The sequence below is a fragment of the Abrus precatorius genome, unplaced genomic scaffold, assembly GCF_003935025.1.
Source record: "Abrus precatorius isolate BTA unplaced genomic scaffold, Abrus_2018 Scaffold6, whole genome shotgun sequence".
NCBI lineage: Eukaryota > Viridiplantae > Streptophyta > Magnoliopsida > Fabales > Fabaceae > Abrus > Abrus precatorius.
The window spans coordinates 11,495,033-11,516,493 of NW_020874406.1; the positions used below are offsets into that span (position 1 = coordinate 11,495,033).

At 34.2% G+C, this 21,461-nt stretch overlaps 2 protein-coding genes across 4 annotated transcripts; one reads left to right on the forward strand and one right to left on the reverse strand.

Annotated features, from left to right (window-relative positions):
* Positions 1-2,313: 2,313 nt before the first annotated feature.
* On the forward strand, positions 2,314-6,430 carry LOC113869552 (THUMP domain-containing protein 1). Of its 2 annotated transcripts, none has more exons than XM_027505931.1 (7): positions 2,314-2,437; positions 2,520-2,636; positions 2,909-3,361; positions 4,021-4,160; positions 4,271-4,391; positions 5,493-5,633; positions 6,149-6,430. In XM_027505931.1, the coding sequence occupies exons 1-7, from the start codon at positions 2,366-2,368 to the stop codon at positions 6,230-6,232; spliced, it is 1,128 nt and encodes a 375-aa protein (XP_027361732.1). In that variant the 5' UTR covers positions 2,314-2,365; the 3' UTR covers positions 6,233-6,430. The 2 variants fall into 2 exon arrangements, with proteins under 2 accessions (XP_027361732.1, XP_027361733.1); XM_027505932.1 differs by having other exon boundaries at positions 2,321-2,437; positions 5,493-5,563; positions 6,149-6,213.
* Positions 6,431-6,869: 439 nt separating this feature from the next.
* LOC113870006 (magnesium-chelatase subunit ChlD, chloroplastic) lies at positions 6,870-20,903 on the reverse strand. Of its 2 annotated transcripts, none has more exons than XM_027506591.1 (15): positions 20,393-20,903; positions 19,663-19,841; positions 18,926-19,010; positions 18,478-18,794; positions 17,892-18,015; positions 16,869-16,961; positions 10,906-11,001; positions 10,126-10,260; positions 9,659-9,859; positions 9,293-9,448; positions 8,785-8,892; positions 8,087-8,221; positions 7,820-7,981; positions 7,335-7,455; positions 6,870-7,242 (listed from the first exon to the last, which is right to left on the reverse strand). In XM_027506591.1, the coding sequence occupies exons 1-15, from the start codon at positions 20,630-20,632 to the stop codon at positions 7,157-7,159; spliced, it is 2,238 nt and encodes a 745-aa protein (XP_027362392.1). In that variant the 5' UTR covers positions 20,633-20,903; the 3' UTR covers positions 6,870-7,156. The 2 variants fall into 2 exon arrangements, with proteins under 2 accessions (XP_027362392.1, XP_027362394.1); XM_027506593.1 differs by having other exon boundaries at positions 6,872-7,242; positions 19,663-19,852; positions 20,393-20,510.
* Positions 20,904-21,461: the final 558 nt, after the last annotated feature.

The window sequence follows — 21,461 nt, forward strand, 5'->3', positions numbered from 1 at the left end:
ATTAAGCGTTGTGTAATTTGTATACCTTGGCCCACTCATGAGTCGTTCAACCTCATTCTTTTGGTCTATATTCTCTTGTCTGTTCCTCTAGAGGTTTTCCCCTTCAGTTTCCTTCCTACCAGATACTTGCTCTATTCTAGTTTGATTACAGAATTTAGCCAGTTCCTCCATCTACATGTATTTAGTTGCAGGATTGCACAATTCATCTAAGTCTGCTTGACATTTTTTACAAATACTATTAGCAAATGGACTCGGTTTGAGGGTTGTTGTGAGATGATGCATCGCAACTGCTAGCTCCAGGTTTCAGATAGATAGAGCTACTCTCCCAAAGCGTTCCATAAATGCTCTAAGTGTCTCCTTTTTCTCTTGGCGGATGTTAAATAGAACTAATAAGATTAACTGATGAGGCAGACTGGTAGCGAACTGTAGATTAAAACGTTCGACCAGTGTGGCAAACAAGACATGGGCGGTAGTTTGGTGAACCAGTTCAAGGCTAGTCCCCGTAGTGATGTTGGGAATATCTGACACAGTAAAGCATCATCGTCAGTGTAAAGGCCGACCTGGGTAGTAAATATATCGATATATTTTTTCAGATCAAAAGTTTCGTCATATTTTTTGAGAGTTATACCCTTCCAATTTCTTGGCAGCTTTGCCTCCAAGATTATTTGGGAAAAAGGTCTTCGGCTTGAGATTCTATCTCGTTCAACTGAAGGGTTGGTCCTTATTTGTTGAACTATTTTCGGTCTCTCCTGTTATGCTGATGACTCTTCATGTTCTTGAACGAAAGGTGTAACCTGAGACAAGATGTAAGTCCTAATTTCACTTCTTAAGTTTCCATTCTCCCTTCGCATGGCCGACAACTTGAGGGCATCCCTTTTTCAGAGCGTTGAATCTCCATCATTTCTGCCTTCAAGTGCCTTACAATTGAGGAGGAGAGATCCTCATCTTCTCCCGTTTCAAGGAGAATTCTTGGGACAGGCGGATTCTGTACATGTTCTTCCTGTTGATGCGGTATTTCCCATGGCTGGCTGGGACTTTACTGTTGGCTCCTAGTTAGTACCATATCTTCTTGAAATTAAGGCAAATCGTGTCCTATGGTGGACGTCAAAATGTTCCTGTTAAGGATACAATAGTCTTCTGCGATCTCTCCGCTTGTCTTCTAATGTGACGTCTTTGTTGAATGTTCCAAATTCCTTGTGTTGTGAGGTAGGGGGTATCTACAAAGGCATTCCGATGATGAAGTCAATAGTCAGTATAAGAAAATAAAGGCTATTTAATATTCATAAGTCAATTCTTATTTGTATCTCCTACTTTTCTTTTATAGGTGAAGTATTAAACTAATAGGCTTCATGAATCAGCCCTTTGATTTTTGGGTAATTAATCTTTTTGGCTCAATAATTATTTATTTTAGTCCTTAATCATATTATTGACTTATTAAGACTAGAGAAACATTTGTTGTTTATGTTAGGCTAAAGAGGTATTCAAATTTCTATTTATGATGTAACGATAGAGTATTGCCTTATCCAATATAGGTCTCATGCAATAAAGCCCAAAATTCTTGACTCATTGTCAAAAACCATTATCTCTAAAGCTCCACTTACCCCTTATCTTGTCTCACTCGCAATTCTTACATTACTTTTCTACGTATATTTATTTTGATCTATCCTCCATCTTTTTTGATGATCGATAATATAATATTTTAAAAAATTTAAGGATAAAATTGATGGACACATTAAGTAAATATTCATTTATAGATAATTATATGTAGAATTTTATTTATTATCACATTAAGCCATAAAAATAGATAACAACGTTAATTTTTTTTAAATAGATGACATTGTAAATCAGTTTATATAAACTTAATTTTATTTTTAATTAAATTCAGGTATTCTTGTATTTCTAATAAATTTGAAACTCCTTTTATTATTGGGTATTAATATATATTTATATTATACATAAAAATTATAATTTTTACTAAATAAAAATTCACTACTATCAATTAAATTCAACAAAACTATATTTCTATTTTTTTTTATAAAATTATATTCTATTACTCAATATGAAAAAATATAAATATTTTGATAATTATTAAAATCAATAATTATGATAAAAAATAAATAATAAATACTAAATATAAAATTAAAAATGTAAACATAATAAAATAAAGTAAAATGTAGGAATAAAAATATATTTAAACGTTCTGTTAAAATTATATTTGCATTTGATAAAAAAAAAATATTTGGATTTAAAAAACTCCTGTAGTAATATCTAATCACCAATAACCACCCACTAGCTTAGCTTATTTTCACTGTACCAAAAAGAAAAACCGCTCGATACAGTGTATAGAGTAGCTTTGTTGTGTGTTATGGCGCCACAGGGTAAAGCCGATGCAGCCGCCGCCACCGGCAAGAAGAGAAAACGCTATCTTCCTCACAACGTCTTTTTCTGTTCCGTTCCTTTTTTGCGTTTCGAAGTTTCTGTTATTCAGTTACTGATTCTGTTTTCATCAATTTTTTCAGAAGGCAGTGAAGAAGGGTTCGTATCCTTTGCGCCCTGGCGTGCAAGGCTTCTTCATCACTTGCGATGGCGGCAGAGAACACCAAGCCTCTCGTGAAGCCCTCAACATTCTTGATTCCGTATGATTTCTTCTTTCTTCTTCTCATTATTACCGCCTCAGCTTTCAATTGCGATTCTTCTAACAGCTTCAACTATTGTATCACGAGCTTCATATGAATAATTGCATGAATAGTGTATCCTTCGGAAATTCTTAGCTAGGTGGTGTAGTTTAGGCTTGAATCATATTTTCTAGTTTTTTAACTTGTTTAAATTTGCATTTTGTATTTAGTGTGGGACATTTTTTTTCCTATCTTTGTAAAATGATATCATGTTGTTTTTGTTTGCTTTGCAGTTTTATGAAGAGTTAGTTCTTGGGGTAGATTCAAGTGTAAAGGAGTTATCCAACAGACCTTTAAATACAAAAATCACGTTTGCAGATTCCGACTCTTCTAGTAGTGGTGATGATGATGATGATGAAGATGAGGAGGTGGTGCAGGAGGGAGATGAGGAAAAGGGAGACAAAAAGCCCAAATTGGACGATGCCAGTCATGACAATGGAACTGGTGAAAAATCAGATACTCATAAAATTGATGATCTGCGTTCCCAGGCTGTAGATAAAGGTAATGATAATGAAGGGGTCGTTGACAATCTGAAGACTCCGGAAAGGATAGCTGATGAGCTACCAGCTGTGAAACAGTGCAGCAAAACAAATGTGCCAACATCTGAGTTTGGTAACAAAGTGGAAAAGGAGTCTATTGATAGGTTAATTGAAGCAGAATTCAAGGAATTAGGAGACAAGAATAAGGTGACTTGATAAGACTAATGTTCTGTATATTTTTATTCTGTTAGTGTGGAGCTTCACATTTCATTTGTTTTTCGCTTCACCCTATCTTTATTTGTGGCCTATCTGATGATAATAGTTCTTCTCATGACTCCCTACGCACATGGCATATTCAGAAACACATGCATATAGATGTGCAACTAATGCTTGAGGTCTGCAATCATACAAGAAGATATCAGTTCCTCTTCTGCTGCCTTTTTTTTGAGACATGAGATGGAAAATATAGTGTGATATCTATTGGAAATATTACCTTCATAGTACTACAGAGCCACTCTAGAATATCATCTTTACTTCTTGACTACTTGACTTCTTTAAGAAAGATGCTTTTGGGCTAATATTGACTTCCTGGAATCCAAAATAGTCACTGCTAACAACTTGTATTGATTAAGTAGTGGCAGGATCAGCTTTTATGTTTATCATTTTTCCTCAGTAGAATTTATTTGGTGAAATTTAAAGTATTTGTAGAAAGACAATATACTTAATTCCTCAGTTCATTGTGTATTGTAGTACAATTTGAGGGCACTGGGCTGACATCTGCCCCTAGGATTTGTTTCAACTTTCGATTTTACTCTTCTATCTGCAGTTTTGTGTGTTTTGCTAAGTGTTTTTCTTTTTTTCCCCAGAGGCGCTTTGTCAAGCTTGATTCTGGTTGTAATGGTGTAGTATTTGTTCAAATGCGGAAGAAAGATGGAGACCAAGCCCCAAAGGATATAGTTCATCGGATAGTGACATCAGCTGCATCAACAAGGAAACATATGTCAAGGTATATTTTTAGTTTCTATTTTATATATTTATGTCTCTGTGCATATGTACATACAAACACATGCAGAATATGCACAGAAGAAACACTGATGCAGTGTTGTCTACTTCTAGGTTTATTTTGAGAATTTTGCCAATTGAAGTCACATGTTATGCTTCAAAGGAGGAAATTTCAAAAGCGATTAAGCCTCTTGTGGAACATTACTTTCCTGTGGAAACACAAAATCCACACAAGGTAATACCGCACATTATTGTCTCTGCTCATATTTACATCTTCTTTTGAATGAGTCACAAACTACCCAAATGTTGCCAATATTAATATTTTGAAATTAATAAAGCTGAGTAGGTATATTTATAGTAAACTAACCATATTTGACAATTATTCTTCTACCTAATGCTCCAACTTCTACACCCAGTGAGGCCCACAAGCTTGGAAAGCTAGCTTTAGAATTCTCAAAGCACTATACTTAAATGTGTCTTTAACAATTTTAACTTAAATTTGAAGTTAGAATTTGGGCCATCATACTTGTTGATTATGGCTTTTCGAACTGGAATCCTATTCCTTACAATTGGAATTTCAAAAACAATAAAATAAAATCCTTCACAATTCTCAATCCAATTCCTTACAATTGGAATTTCGAAAGGAAAGTTTGAAAAGATAAACTTTGCATGTGGCCGTTTAAGTTCAATGTTGTTGACTTGTTGCCACTGTTTTCAATCCTAACATTTGTTTTACTCTCATGTCATCACCTATGCCCACTGTTGCCATCATCTGCACCACCTGTTTGCCTTTTGTACTGTTGGCACTGTTGCTGTCGCTGACATTGACCATACTACTTAGCACCACCATTCCTTGTCACCATTACCATAAAAACATTTTATTTATATTTATTCAAAATTTCGTTTTTGCAATGTGATATACTATTCTTTTAAGAAAGTGTGGCTCATACCTCATAGATGAAAATATATTAAAATTCAAAATTATAATTATGACTTTGTTTATAAAATCCAATCCAAGTTTACGTTTCTGAATGAATCGTCAGAATTAAAGTTGAATCTCAAATTCCAATTCTTATATTCAAACCGAGTGTAGTATTTGACCAAGATGAAATTTTGGGGGTGCGTTATGTTTACACCAGTAGGCTGCAAGAAGAGGAGCCTGATTTTGAGCATTCTGGAAAGTTAATTACATGAATGTAGATTTGCTCTGTTATATGTTATCTTATGTCTAATTTGTCTCCTTCAATAAACAAATGTTCTTAACAAAGTTCATGTTCAATTCTTTCTATGACTGGGTTCTTTTGTCTGTAGCTTGACAAGCTTTTTGTATGTGCAGTTTGCTGTATTGTATGAAGCTCGGGCAAATACTGGTGTTGACAGGATGGAAATCATCGATGCTGTGGCAAAGTCGGTTCCTGCTCCCCATAAAGTTGATCTCAAAAACCCTGATAAAACTATAGTAGTTGAAATTGCCAAGGTAAGAAAGGCATGGTCTGACGGGAACTTAAGTTATACTGCATGTGTCTCTGCTTGTCGTGTACTCGTTAGTCATTACGTCATTTTTTACCCCTTAGCAGCAGCAATGTTGTGAAGTGCTGTTCTTGATGTGCCAGATTATTTTCCTTCATTTATCTTTTCACATTGTCTATGAAATCTATGCATTTTTGTATTGGCTTCTTTAAAAATTGTTTAATAATTTCGCCATTAGAAAAAACTAGTCAGAAAGTTTTTTTTTTTTTTTTTTTCCTACTTTCGCTATATATTCTGATTTTGCCATTTTGGTGTCACCTAAAGGTACTTTCGTAGTTTGCGCATACAACTTTAAAATTTATATTTGCATTTCTTCTTTAGAGGCTGAACTTGGTTTTGACATACCATTTTTGGAATCAACACTTACCACAATGCTTTATTTTTCGATTCTTTGCGTTTAATTTACCATGTTTTGTATCAGTTTGGTATAGAACTAATGCATCCTCCTCTTTCGCTTGTCAGACCGTGTGCTTGATCGGTGTCATTGAGAAATATAAGGAATTTTCCAAGTACAATCTGAGGCAGTTAACATCACGTAAAGCTTGAGCCTTTTTGACAGCCTGTATACTTGTCGTTACTTCGGAATTTTAATAGCTTTAACTTGTTTCTTTTAGGTCAATAGCTTAACTATTTACAATTTTCCTTTTAACTGCATGTTGATACTTTGGTCCTTGTGACATTTGTCATTTTCGAAAGTGTTAGATGACTTTTGCAGCGTCCTTCGAGTGTAGCGAGTTCTCTCACAATCAATCGAAAAAATGGTAAAGATTAGAAAATATTAACAATTTTTTCAATTAAACTACTAATTTCTATATTTCTAATAAAAATATATTATTTAATATTCGAATATATAATTATTTAATAAATTTTAATTTGAATTTCAGCCGTTGAGATTCACAAAATGTTTTATAATTTCTTCATGGTAATTATGATTTGAAAATTAAAATGCCAGTGTGAGCAACCTATATCCTTTAGGATTGGTAGGATTAGTAATTATTTCTTTTTACAATTTTATTAATATTAACCGTTAAAGTTTTAAACATATAAAATAAAAATGTTATATTTTTATTAACTAAATGTTTTAAGAAAAAAATATCAATTTTTGAATGGTTAAAATCTGTTTTAAGAGGTTATGTTTAATTTTTTTAATCTTTTTATAACCTCCACAACCAAGAAACCATCATGGCTCAGATTGGTTGACATTTCCATAAATCAAAATTACTGTTACGTTGGCACAGGCTTCAAATACGTTTCATTTTCGCCAATGCACTTCCTCAACTAAATACAACTTGACTCCCCTGTCTAAGCCCTAAGAGGTTTCACTCTCTTAACCCCAAGGATATCAATAACCAGTATGTAATCAATTAACCGTATGATTTCTTCTTCCCATCATAATAGTGGCACCATTTACATTGACATTAATCAGGTACGGGGGAAATGGTCGAGCTTGGCTGCTTAATTCTTTTGGTGTCATGAATTTTTCAAAGCTGATAAAGCTTCCTTCGTTGCCGATGAGATAACAGCGTCCGAAGCATTCGGCAAATAATAATACTTCCCTGAAGATGAAGGTTTTTTTTTGTTATGAATAAATTTTTCTTCTATTTCAGAAATTCAATACATCAATTAAGTAAAATTGTAGAACACAAACCTTGGGCAACTCTAGCAATCTCCTTGGCAAAACCCGTTGAGACAAACTTATTTTCAGTGTCGATGACAAGGAGAGACATTCCTGCTTTATATATCTTCCCAGCCACCTCAAGAATTTCATCCTTCATTAAAACAAAGTTTAACAGTTCAGAATGAGACAAGTAGGATATATATATATATATATCATACAGATTTCAGATCGTGCGAGTAAAATAATTAGATAAAAAATAACGTATAACTTTTCGCCTTAAAGAAAATAAGAAAACAAATTAACAAGATGCTTATTTCTATCTCACATGTTAATAATTCTGCCCACGTTCATTACAAAATGGTAAAAGTAGATAATGGACATTTAAAGGAATGATGTAAAACTACACTATACTGTTATTATTAGAAATGATATTACCAGTCTTGAATTTATTATCACTGGCTTCCACACTACGCTGGATAACATGTTCTTAAACTTTCCTGTAAGCTTAACTGTACCTTCAATTCTTGGGCTGAAGGTTTAGGGGAATCAGTTGCAGCAGCAGCTTCAGGGTCAGTTGACCTTTTCAATGATATATTGGCTCTGCCATCAGTGATTGCAACGATCATTACACGTCCAACATCACCACTTTTCTCCGCATTTAATCCAACCCTAACAGCCTAAATGTTTTCCATAAATAAGAATTAGCAAGTTTAAAAAGATTTAGCTAAGGCATTGAAAATGTGATATCCAGGGAGTCAATTAGAAGCAAAAGATCTGCATACTGTGGTAAGACCATGCGCAAGAGGGGACCCCCCACCACACGGAAGCCTTTCAAGACGTTTCCTTGCCATTGCGATTGATCTAGAAGGTGGCAGGAGAACTTCGGCTGCGTCTCCACGGAATGGAATTATGGATACCTATTTAACAATTGAAATAATTATTTGAAATAAGATTATTTAGACAGCATCATAAAAATGAATTGTGTTTTAATCTTGGTCTGGTATATTGAGATGCGTGATTTGATCAAAATTCTTGCACAGATTTCAAATGAGAAACTGTCAATCAGTTCAACTCAATTGTGATGCCCTGAATCTGACATGTCTTGAATACTCAGCATATCATCAATTCAGCTCTTATATGTTTAGATTTAGCTGCATATGGTGAATGACATAAGTAAATCAAATTTATTGTTCCATTCTAACATAGTGATTCTGGTTCAAGGATTTGCAGCTGTACCAATAATTTATAAACTGCTTAAATTCTATTGTGGTGAAAAAGTAGCACTATTCTCCATTAGGTGTGCATTATAAGTTTCATCACTCAAACTGTATGTTTTGTCTTCTGTTTGAGAATTCATATGTGAAACATACAGGGTGGATTGGCATATGTAATTTCTGAGAATAATTTAATGCCTCATTTTCATTCATCAATCAATTATAAATAAACTCCTAATTGTTTGGAAATTATGTGGCCGGCTCACCTGATCCCTGCTTGTATAACTTTCAGCCAGAAGCTTAAGTGCTGCACCTTTTGCATTCTGCATCCTGTTCAATGCCATGCTTCCACTTGCATCAACCACAAATATCACCTAAAATAATAAACATTCTCTAAGAAAATGTATAAAATTGACCACAAACAAGTTCAATATTTCTCTAATTCACAGCAGACTAAATTTGAGATTTAAATTATATTCTATACTTGCCTAGTCAAATAAAAATTACTCTGGCCAAATACAGATGCTCTTAAGGCTTTGCCTAGCATCAAATAGACATAAGCACACAGTAACATGTGGGCAAAATTATAAAACTATTTTAAAAAATAAGAGTTTAAAGGGCAGAGATAATAGGAGAAGAATAAGAGGATGATAAGGAAAGATGAGAATATGTTAGAGCACATAGGCGGAAGATCAGGGTAGACTGGAGATAACATATATATATTTCAAATTAATTACTGTAAATTCAAGTTCTGAGGCAAGAGAACATATGTACCAATGCTCCTGCTTTACGTGCCATTCTCTTTGCCCTCATATCAGTTTTCTCAACAAATACTTTTCTATTGTTTTTAGAGTCTTTTGCCCTTCGCAATTTTTGATATGGTGCCGCAGCTCTAAGGGTTGCATCAACTGCTAATCTCTTTACAGGGCCCTGCAAATAGTAACATTTGTTGGACAAAAAAAATGCACACACTATACAAATTCTTAATGAAAACGAAAGTAATCTTGGCAGTCAAGGACAACTAGTTAATGGTTATTGCAATAGTCAAATTAGACTACAATGATATCAAAGCAAGTGGATACAGACACTAATCAAATCATTGAATTAGATAACTAAATTGCATTCACCAAAATTACCAACCTTTGGAAGCATTGGCTTGATGTATCGGCCTCTGTCCTCTGAAAATATAACATTTTTTGCCCTTCCGGCCCTCCCACGGCGTCTCTGTGCTTGTTGGGCAAAGAAGAGGAGTTTTTCATCCACCAAGCCCCCTTCGGCATCAAAGATAAACTCTTCAGGTAATTGTTCTTGCTGTTGTTCATTCTCTTCATCCTTGTCATCCTGTATAGAAAGACAATAATATCAAAAGATTTATAAGTAAAGCAAGGTGAATGTGAAAACTAAGAGGCATCGTTGAATATTCCATTCATTTCTTGAGTAACAAAATATCAAGCAAATAAGTCCATTCACAAAATTTAGAAAGAAAGGAAACCCACTGGACTTTACATGGCTAATAATATTCTGTGGTAAATGGACCAAAGTCTATTACTTTCAAAAGGGATTTTCCTCAAAAACTTTATTTAACTTGAAAGATGGTTTGATTTAACCTCTTCTTCTTCCTCTTCATTCTCTTCTTCACCAGATTCTTGATTTTGTGGAGGAGGGGGAGGGGGAGGCTGCTGATTTTGTTGCTCTGGTGGGTTCTCAGCAATGATTGATCGGGGAAGAATGACCAATTCTACCTGTATCAGAAAATATATGATAAACAATTAATTGGATAGGTTCTTATTTTCAAAAAGTACTATAGAGATGTATGTGCTGAATGTTAATTGTAGAGTAGCATGAAGTTTTTTCAGAACATTTTCTCCATCATGTTTTCACTTTATAAAATCCTATATATCATTAAACTTGAGATCATAAAGCTGGGGTAATAAAAATAAATTTAAACAAATCCTGATCAGCCAGAACCAAATCATCAACTTATGTTTTAGAAATGTTAATAGTGAAATCAAACACCTTTTGGGGCGTGTAATTCAAGGAGATTCTTTTGGCACCCTTTCTTTTAAAAATTAGTGGGAAATATTTATCCAGATGTCATATTTAATTGAAAGAAATTAAAAAAAAAGAAGCTGAATTTTATATTTCAAGTACAACATGTGGCTAAATAGTGACCCTAATTTCTAGCAAAAAAATAAAATAAAAAAATAGTGACCCTAATTGCTAAGTGATACTGGAACCCTCACAAAAAGGAACGGTACTGAACAAACTGCCATAATTTAAACTACTGATACTTTATGTTCCTAGAGGAGATAGTAAGAACTACAAAGCCAGCAGAAGGTGTAATCAACATACCAAAATGTTGCATTCAAATTTCAAAGAAAGCTTACAGCTTTTTTTAGGTCATCCACATAAACCTTTTCACGTCCCTCCAGAGCAGCTAAGCACTTCGCAACACGAGCAGCAAATAGCTCAGCTCTGTGTCCCTGTTGTTCATTACAAGTATTCAAAATTATCAATCCACATGACAAGGATTTACAAATTGGTTTGGTCTACATACTACTGTACTGAGTGAAAGCAAATTAATTGCTATGTTTTTCTCTTGAATTGAGTATTTGTAGAATGACAAAGTGTCATGTCTCGATGTTTCAAAAATTTGTTTTAAGTCTCCCGTGGTATCACCGAATCAAAAATTTGAAATTATACATTGAAGCAAAAGCTTTTTAACTTCTATCTCTTTATATAGCCTAGTTCTTCCTCTCTCTTGCTCTTCCATCTGACAAGTATAATTTACATGCTATCATAAATGAAATATACTCATGAACTTATGCCAAGGTAATAAAACAGTATAAGGGAAAGAAAAGCCTCATTTTGGCATGTACAATAAAGATCTGTTATTAATAACCTCAACTAAGTGATCATCATAATACTTGAAAAAGAAAAACTATAGAAGGAAGGATTTGAATAATTCTGTATTCAATTGATGATTATACAGGGGAGTTTTACACTGTATTTATAGGCTAATTCTACCCTAATTAAAGTAATTACAAGAGGGTCATAAAAAAATTGCACAAATCATGGCTAATCAATTATCTTAATTAAAGAAACAAATCTGGCCTAATTATGGTAATCACAACACTCTCCCTCAAGTTAGTGATTGGATATCTATCATTCTCAGCTTGCAAGTTAGTTCTCAAAACGGATCGGTGGGAATCCCCTTGGTGAATGTATTTATTAATTGAAGTCCGGAGAGGATAAATAATGTGGCTATAGGACCCCTATCTAGTTTCTCCTTAATGAAGTGCTTGGTTCGGTCATGTTGAACTGGATTATAAGCTATGCTAATAGCAAATCTATTATCACATAACAATTTCATAGGGACTACAAACTTTACTTTGAGGTCATCTAGAATGATCTTTGCCCATAACAATTCACACAACCCTTGAACCATAGCTCTAAATTCTATATTTGCACTTGACTTTGCAACCACATTTTGTTTTTCTACTCCTCCAAGATACTAAATTTCTTCCCAGAAACATACAATATTCTGTGGTGGATCTCCTCTGGGTTGCCTTCAAGTATTGAAAGATTCTATTTACTACTTGCAAATGTCTTTATCAAGGATCATGCATGAATTGGCTAACCACACTAACAACATAAGCTATATCTTGTCTGGTGTGAGATAGATATTTGACTTTTCCCAATAGCCTCTGATATTGTGCCTTTTTCACCTTTGGGCTATCCTCATCATTCTCAATTTGGTGATTTTGCTCTATAAAAGTTCCAATGGTCTTGCATCCCAACTTTCCAGTTACCTTAAGAAGGTCAAGGATGTATTTCCTTTGTGAGATAAAGATACCTTATTGAGAGTAGACAATTTCTATTCCAAGGAAGTAATTCAACTTTCCAAGGACCTTCATCTCAAATTGAGCAGCTAACCTCTTCTTTAGTTTACCATCTCGAGAATGTTTTATGAAGAGAGTGTGATCACCTTGACTTTGCTTGTACCCCAAGGATACCATAGCCTTTGTAAACATTTCAAACCAAGCACGAGAAGATTGCTTGAGTCCATACAATGCCTTATTCAATCTCTCATGTCTCATTTCTTTCTAATGCACTCATTTCTTCTTTCATGGCTTGAACACAACTCTCATCCTTTAAGACTTTTTGTATTGAAGTAGGGACTCTAATGGAATCAATGGCTTTAGTGTTGCACAGAAAGGTGTTTAGAAGACACAAATTAGGATATGGGATATTTTGGACAGGTTCTTTTCCCTTTTCATCAGAAATATCTAAGGATCTGTGTATAGAATTAAGAATAGGAGTACTTACCTTTGGTTCGTGCAATTGGAGTTACTTTTGGACCAAGTCAAGTTGTTGTCTTTGCTGATATTGGAGCACAAAGAATTTGTCTTCAGCTTGTGCTCTGTGCTGCTTATTCAGAATTCTTGCTTTCGTCAAGGGTAGTATCACTCTCATTAGTCAAGTCTTGCATAAGAGGAAAAATAATGACTCATTGAAGGACTCAACTTCTAAACAAATCTCCCCCTAAAGCTAAGTATTAATGTAGAAGGACATTGTTTCATAAAAGGTTACATCTATAGAGATGTAGAACGACGAATTTATGGGTGATAACATTTGTACCCCTTCTTGTTAAGAGAATAACCTATGAAGATATACTTGACAGCTTGAGGAGCTAATTTTCCTTGATGAGGACCATGAATATGGACAAGAACACAACATCCAAAGACTCGACTTTGAAGACTAGTCATAATAGGAAAAGTAGGAAAGAAATAATTCATAAGTTGGACAAGACTAACACCATTTAGGATGCAAGAGGGTAACCTATTTATCAAGTAGGCAGCAGTCAAGACAGCCTCTCCCCAATAGGACTTTAGAAAGACATTTGGAATAGCAATGTTCTAGCAACTTCAAGGAGGTGACAATTTTTCCTTTCTGCGACTTAATTTGGTTGTGGAGAATCTACACAAGTGAGCTCATGAATAATACCCTTATCTTTGAGAAAGTTAGAGAAACTTTGGTTTACATAGTCCTTTCCATTATTTAAGTGCAGCCTTTTAATTGGTCTTCCAAATTACTTGTGAACCATTCTGTAAAAATTCTCAAACACTTGGAACACCTCTAATTCGTCTTTCATAAGAAATATCCATGTAACCAATGTTGTTAAAATCACGATTAAAATTGTAAGATCGTACGATTTTACGACCCTAAACCTCCCTCGCGATCTTGATTAAAACTGGGATCGCAAATCTGTAAGATCGGCTGGGATCTCGATCTTCTCCCATAGGATCACGATCCGATCCGATCCTAGGTGCGGGTTTCTGGGTCAGATTCTGGCCTTGGATTTTTGGGTTGGGCTTTTGCGGGTTGGATTTTTGGGACGGGTTTTTCTGACCCGGTTTTTAAAAATAGTTCTAGGGTAATTTTTTTCCCAATTTTTTCCCTTTCTCTCATCTTCTCTCTTTTGTGCGACCCATTCTCTCATTTTTTCCCTTGCAACCCATTCTCTCATCTTCTCTCTTCCATGTGACACAATCTCTCATCTTCTTTCTTCTGTGTGACCCAGACTGGTCTGGTCGGTTGGTGTTTGCTGTTGGTTGGTGCTTGCGGCTACTTGATGGTGACAATGATATGAAACCAAGTTTTTATTATGTTTTATATGATAATGTTAACCAGAGTTTTAAAGACGCATGAAATTGATTTAGAACATAATTATTATGTTTTAGTTGTGCAAACAATCAAGACATATAACTATAATTTCTAGTTAAATTATAATTCAATTTTTCCATTTTTAATTAAATGCAGACAAAGTTGGAAATACATTAAAGTTAAATTATAGATTTTAATATATTAGTAACTATAGCAATAATAGTAATTATAATAGTAGTGAAGAAAAAATCAAGTGATAATAATCATAACAGTAGTAATAACAATAACAAATATTATAATATTTTGTGGTAGTAAAAATGTTAATAACAATAGTAAAAATGCTAAAAATAAAGAAAATAATTAAAGTACTATGAGGTAAGATTAAGAATTTTGATTAACAGAATATTATTTCTAGTTGTGTATAATTTTATAAAATTGGGTCTTGGAATGGTGTTTCAATTATAAAATTGGAGCTTGCAAAATTTATTGTAGATCAGTACTAATTTGACTAATTATGTGTTGTATTGGATCTAGAATCTATGACTTTTAAGTCATGTTTAATTAAGTTATGTGATTTAGACATTAATTTCTTTATGTATGTTATTTTTTATGCTTATATATATATTTAAGTATAGTTTTACATGTTTGGTAGGATCTTACAATTTATTTTACGATCCCACGATTTACGATTTTTGACCCTCCTCCCGATCCTAGGTAGGATCCCGATTGTAACAATATTGCATGTAACCCTAGTATAGTCATTAATAAAGGACACAAACTTTTGTGCCAGAGATATTAACATTAGAAGCAAGACCCCATACATATGAATGAATAAGATCAAATGGTTCAATACTTTTGTGATTATTAGGATGAAAAGTAATGCGATGATATTTAGCAAACTAACAAATATCACAATGTAATAACTCAATAGATACTTCGTTAAATAAGTGAGAAAACAAAGACTCAATGACACTGAAAGAAGGATGCCCGAGACACCTATGTTGGAGTCAAGTTTGGGAATTATCAGATTTTGAACTCATATGATGGTTGGAGAAGAACACCTTCTATTTGGTACTACCCTTATCTTCCTTGTTTGTAGATAGTATATTTTAACCATTTCTTTGTATTTTAATGATCTTTTGGTGTCAGGAAGCAACCTAGCACTAATTGATGATATCAAGCAAGAAATGAAGAATGTCTTTGAAATGACGGATCTTGGTCTTTTGACTTATTTTTTGGGCATGGAGATCACTCAAAAGAAGAATGAGATCTTCATTTATCAAAGAAAATATGCAAAAGAGATCCTAAAAAAACTCCAGCTTGATGAATCCAAAACAATGAACACTCCTATGGATTAAAAGGAGAAGTTCATCAAAGATGATGGATTTAATAGAGTTGACAAAGCTCATTTTAGGAGCTTGATTGGGTGTCTAATGTATCTTACAGCTTCAAGGCCTGACATTTTATTTTCAGTTAGCTTGCTGTCAAGGTTCATGCATTGTTCCAGTGAATTGCATTTGAAGGCAGCAAAGAGAGTTTTAAGATACATCAAAGGAACTATCAACTATGGAGTCAAGTACTTAAAGGTACAAAATTTTAAGTTATTCAGTTTTTCTAACAGTGATTGGGCATGTAACTTGGATAATATGAAGAGTACTGCATGCTATTGTTTTAACATGAGTTCAAGTATTTTCTCTTGGTGTTGCAAAAAGCAAGAGATTGTAGCTTAGTCACAGTAGAAGCTGAATTCATTGCCGCAGCAGCAGCTGTTAATCAAGCTATTTGGTTAAGGAATATCTTGGCAGATTTAAGCTTAAAGTAAGACCAAAGCACAGAAATTTGGGTCAATAATCAAGTTGCAATTTCAATATCACACAATCTGTGTTTCATGGAAAGACTAAACATTTCAATGTAAAATTGTTTTATTTAAGAGAGGTGCAGGAAAATGGAGATATAAGTATGGTTTATGGCACAACTGAAGACCAAGCTGCTAATATCTTTACCAAGTCTTTTCCACTTAATAGGTTTGAGTTTTTGAGGAATAAACTTGGAGTTTGCAGGTTCCAAGGCAAGGAGGAGTGTTGAAACGTGCCTTTAGAAAGCTGTTGGAGTTTTTTCTACAGTTTTTTATTAATTTGAATAAGTCAAAGATTATCTTGTTAGCCAGATTCTGATTACTAGATGTTAGTGGATAAGTTGTTTTTATCTTTCAGCTAGTAGTTACCAAAGTTTGTTATTTTGTTACTAGAATTGTGGGATATGATCTCATCTGTTATGTATTTAAATTCAAGTTCATTCAATAAAATTATGAGGAGCCTTTTTACCAATTATTTTTCTCTGCCTTCTGTTTTCATTTTACGTTTAAGAAAACAACAGGGATACTTAGACAATGATAGATGATTGAGCAATGTTTGCTTGTTCCATTCTCTTGGTTGCTGTGAAGCTTCACAAAATAATTAATAATTTAATATTTAACCAAAATCATGGAAGGATGTTTTCATCTGCAGTTGACAGAAGAATAAGGCAATCAAGAGCTGGTTTATTTCATGGCATGGCACAGTATTATTGGTTGCTTTCCTTAAGAGACAATAAATGGAAGTAACTTCTGCAAATCTGTAGAGTACATCAAAGTACCACATAAATAGGTCTTGCTTAAGTGTAGGAAGAGTTGCATAGAATTTACCTGGCAACCACCTCGTAAAGCTTCAATAACCAGGTATTTCAATTGTTCTTTGCTAACAGTAACATCCTTCAGATACTCTCTAGCCAAGATGATCTGCACTAGGTAAATATTAAGCAAATTTAAACAGATGAAAAAAATTCAAATAGCAGGAGTAGGAACTAGACCAACATACATTATAAAATCAGTAATTTGGTCATAGGGTGTACAAAATATCATCTGTGGGACTCAACTTCAAAATATAGATTTAGGATTCATCTCTGTAAGTCCTTGCTGTTTATCTTTGCTGGTTTGCCCCTCATTCATTTTGTGAAAATGATGTTATGAATGTGAACCTATTTGTAATGTTTTCAACATTACAGGCTAAGTTCATGTTACAAAGACTACTTTGGCAATATTCTTAGTTAACGTGAGATATCTTAACACACCTTCTCATGGCTATGAAGACATGAACATTTGCTAATAGCCTAACATCAAAACTGGATAGGCTATAATATCATATTAGAAATAGACTAAACATTAGAACTTAATACTAAATGCTAGTTCAAGTCTTATGACCCTTTCTAGCCTGTGTGAGACATCTTAACAAATACTTTACTTTTCGTCTTCCAATTAGCAGACCCCACTTAAAAAGGTGTATGTTAGGATGAATAAGGGTTAGCACAGGGGAATAGAAACTTGGTCAGTTTCTACTGTAAACAAACCAGGAACAGTTTAAGTCATTGATGACTGTATTAACAGTTAGTTAGTTAGTTAAAGGTCTTAACTGCATTAGTAAAGACAGGGAGAAATTCCAGGGAATAAATAGTAGGAGGGATATAATAGAGATTAGTTAGGATTTGGAGTAGAGGTTGGGAGGGAGATTTCCTGGGGTTGTGAAAGATTATCTGTAACTTGTGTTTTTCCATTTCCCTCTAGATTCTGCAATCATCCTGATTCAGATTCATGGAGATTGATATTGAATAAATTTCCTATCCTTTTCTATTTGTTCTTCACCTTTCTGATCTATTTTCCTTGTAAAATTACCTGAGTTTTTGCATTGTCTGTTTCCTCTTCAACCATCTGAAATACTTGGCTACTGTTCTCCTGAAACTCTGTTGCAACTCCAACAGCTGCAACACGGTTTTCAAAACTCATTGGCAGGTCTGCGCTGCAGAGAGTGCATAGTTAGAAATAAAAGAGCTGATCAAATTTTTGATAATTCATTTCATTAAATATGTATGAAGCCAGGGTTTATTTTACCCATTTAGTTATGGTAATTTAAATTTTTTTTCAAAAGGTATTTTTTACCATGTTAGTTGCCAAATCATAAGTGTTAAAAGTTGGACTTAAGGATAAGAAAGAAAAAGGATCATAGTCAGTGCAAGAAAAGGTGGCGGAAAAGAGGTACAAGAATGCCATCATTTAAAGATGGTAACAGAGTGATGGTTTCATGACATTTTTAATCAAACTCTAGATGTTGCCTATTTAGTGTTTAACTCACCCCAAAAAATAATTCAATTTCAGAGAAATACTTTAGCCTATGCTCACCATCCCCACAGGTAACGTCCCTTGTGAGGGTGGGGGTTGGGGGTTGGGCTGAAAAAATTAAAGAAGTCAATTACAGCAGTACCTTAGATTAATTGCAATGCGATCTAGCAGATGTTCACGAACAGCACCCTCATCTGGGTTATAGGTGGCTATGAGAAGGGGCCTGCAAGGGTGCCTGAAGCTGATCCCCTCTCTTTCAACAGTATTTACTCCTTCGGTCAATACATTAAGGAGCAAATTACTAATACCCTCATCCAAAAGATTAATTTCATCAACATACAAAACACCTCTATGAGCTTCTGCAAGTAAGCCAGGCTGAAAAACAGTTGTGCCTGTTTTCACAGACTCCTCAACATCAACAGATCCAATGAGCCTGTCCTCTGTGACTCCAAGAGGAATCTGAAGTATAAATTAATATGAGATTTTTCTTTTCAATAGAAAAAGAAATCCTTCAAGATAGCAAGAAGAAAATGAACCTTGGATGATTGAACATAATGAGGTATATGCAAAGCTTACTTGCTGAACAGTACCTGAACAAAGGGAGACTTGATAATACGAGTTTTGATATTTCCATCAGAATCATATTCCAGGCGTTGGGTGAGACCATCTTCCCACCTACAAATATTAACCTCTTGATCTATAAATTTAAATTAAAGGACCAGAAGAAAGAGAAGAATCCAATAAGGTTTTTAAGTCAAATATTTACAAAAATAGAAAAAGGGATCAATAAAAAGAGCTTCATCACAAGTAGAACGTTTTATGTCAATCAGGGTTACCTAAATTGATTTGATAACTCTTCACCAGAAAAAAAGGAATGCAATAGATTTCTGGGATTTATTATTTCTGGTTCTAACTACTAGGCTGAGTTGGTACATATCAAAGATGACGAGTTTGAAGAAGGGGGAGGAGTCCTCAACCCGCAACAGATAGAGTAGGATTTTTTCAATCACATAGTTTGGGCTCCTAGAATATGGCAAATTTAGCAAGTGGATATGCAGTATGAACAATTAACAGCATCACAGCATTGTCACTTACGAATGACAAAATCATGTTCCACTGGAACAGTACAAACAAAATCACCCCATAAGAAAAGAACATTAATGTGTTCCTCCCTTAAGATCTTATCTACTTGTATTTATGGCATAGAAAACAGCATGTCACCTTATATTATCTGGTTTTTCCTTTGCGTGTTAGAATTGTAATTTTAATTTTACTTCTCAAAACTGGTAAACTGTCTCTTATAAATGGAAAAAGCCAGTGACCTTACTCTTCTGGGTAGGATGGATCTGCATTGGCTATGGAACCTACTACTACTTCAATAGGAGGAAGTATTGCATGCAATCCACGTGCCATTACAGTTTTGGCAGTTCCTCGCTTTCCTGATATGGCAATTCCACCAATCCCAGGGTCAATGGCCCCAAGTAAGAGAGCAGTTTTTATAGAATCCTGCAAAACAACTAGAATTTGTGAAGTTCATCCTTCAAGAGAGAACCAAAATGATTTGCATTTTCATATTCGATCATTAAATCGTTAAAAAGTTGTAATCCTCGGAAATACTTAAAAAATAAAGTTGACACAATCTAGAGCTATCTATCTGCCAATTCTCTCTCCACTTCCATCATCTCTGGAAGTTAAAAACACAATTCAATGAATTGTTTATGCAAACTCCTTTTTCGTTTAACAACAACCATGCACCCTCACGCCACACTTTCTTCTATGGAAAAAGTTCACATTATACCTTTCCACCGTCACAAATTAACCACGAGGTAAATTATGCTAATGTTTTACAACAAATTAATATTCATAAGGCAAATATATAGAGCAAGTTATATTCAGAAGGCAATGCCACACCAACGAAGATAAGCAAGCACTCGTTACAAAAACTACACTCGATGCAAGCTAAGCAAACAAACACCTAATTAATTTCCGCAGAGAACTAAAATTTGCAGGCAATATACACATAATTTTGATGGAAAAACGGAAGAGTTGTTAATTACTTGGCCTACAACAGCGGCGAGGGGGAAATATTGTCTTCCGTAGTTTGTGTCGGGCTTCTCAGAAGCAACCAGAGCTCCATTTTCAGATTGAGATCGAACAATCGAAGAACTCTTTCGAATGCGTTTGGACGAATAAGTGTTAGACAGAGAGAGAAACGGTTTTGATCTGAATGCAGCAAAGAGATGGTGAGATTGGAGGTTTAAAGAAGTTGAAGCTGTGTATGCTAAAGCGAAATCCATGGTTTCATGAAATCACCACAGTAGAGTCAGTCTCTACAATTCCAACCTTTCTTATCCGTTCTTCAGTTCTATTTAATTCAAATAAAATAATTCATGAAAATGTTTTTTACATGTGCCACGTGTAATCAATTCCTATTGTATATTGTAAACATATAAACAATAATCAAAAGGAGCAATCGTTGTTCTGAGGCTATTCTTTGTGGTTAGGATTTTGCGTCATCCAGAGTCACGTTTAAGACGCTATACCGGACCCAACCTTCCGTTGCGCTTTGCCTAAACGGTTTTTTTTTTTTCTTTTTAATCCAAAAAATAAAGGATTAATTTTGTACATTAATAAAAAAATAAATTTGAAAATATATGCATTCATTTTCAATTTTACGCGTAAAACTTATTGAATTTTTTTTTATCTCGATACTAAATTGATTAATGAAATACATATTATTTGATACTATGTATTATTTACCAAAATACTATATAATTGAAGCCCTAGGTCGCTTTTTAAACTAGGAATATATTTACAAAAGTGAAAAATTACGATTTTTAATTAAAATATTAAAGATTAAAATTGTAATAAATTATATGCCCACATAATAAACGATATATTTTTTAAAATTCATGAACATATGTAATTTTACGGTTTTTTTTTTACATTTGAAGTAGGTCTCAGACTACATCGTAGTTAAACCTCATAATCCTTTTTTTTTTCGCGGGGTCAATAAACCTCAGACTCTAGTCGATAGATTCGGTAGTAATGGGCCCTAAGTAGTAAGTCTGGCCCAAACGATCTTAAGGGCAAATACTCTATTTAGGTTCACATATTATGAAAAAC

What these genes read in the sequence shown, in the direction of transcription:
- LOC113870006 (XM_027506591.1), bottom strand. Translation starts at nt 20,632, where the DNA reads ATGGATTTCGCTTTAGCATACACAGCTTCAACTTCTTTAAACCTCCAA. An exon ending in ATGAAGAGGAAGAAGAAGAG is followed by an intron (nt 9,860 to 10,125) that starts GTTAAATCAAAC and finishes CTTTCTATACAG; the next exon opens with GATGACAAGGATGAAGAGAA. An exon ending in GATTGCTAGAGTTGCCCAAG is followed by an intron (nt 7,243 to 7,334) that starts GTTTGTGTTCTA and finishes CTTCATCTTCAG; the next exon opens with GGAAGTATTATTATTTGCCG.
- LOC113869552 (XM_027505931.1), top strand. Translation starts at nt 2,366, where the DNA reads ATGGCGCCACAGGGTAAAGCCGATGCAGCCGCCGCCACCGGCAAGAAG. An exon ending in AACGCTATCTTCCTCACAAC is followed by an intron (nt 2,438 to 2,519) that starts GTCTTTTTCTGT and finishes CAATTTTTTCAG; the next exon opens with AAGGCAGTGAAGAAGGGTTC. An exon ending in AATTAGGAGACAAGAATAAG is followed by an intron (nt 3,362 to 4,020) that starts GTGACTTGATAA and finishes TTTTTTCCCCAG; the next exon opens with AGGCGCTTTGTCAAGCTTGA.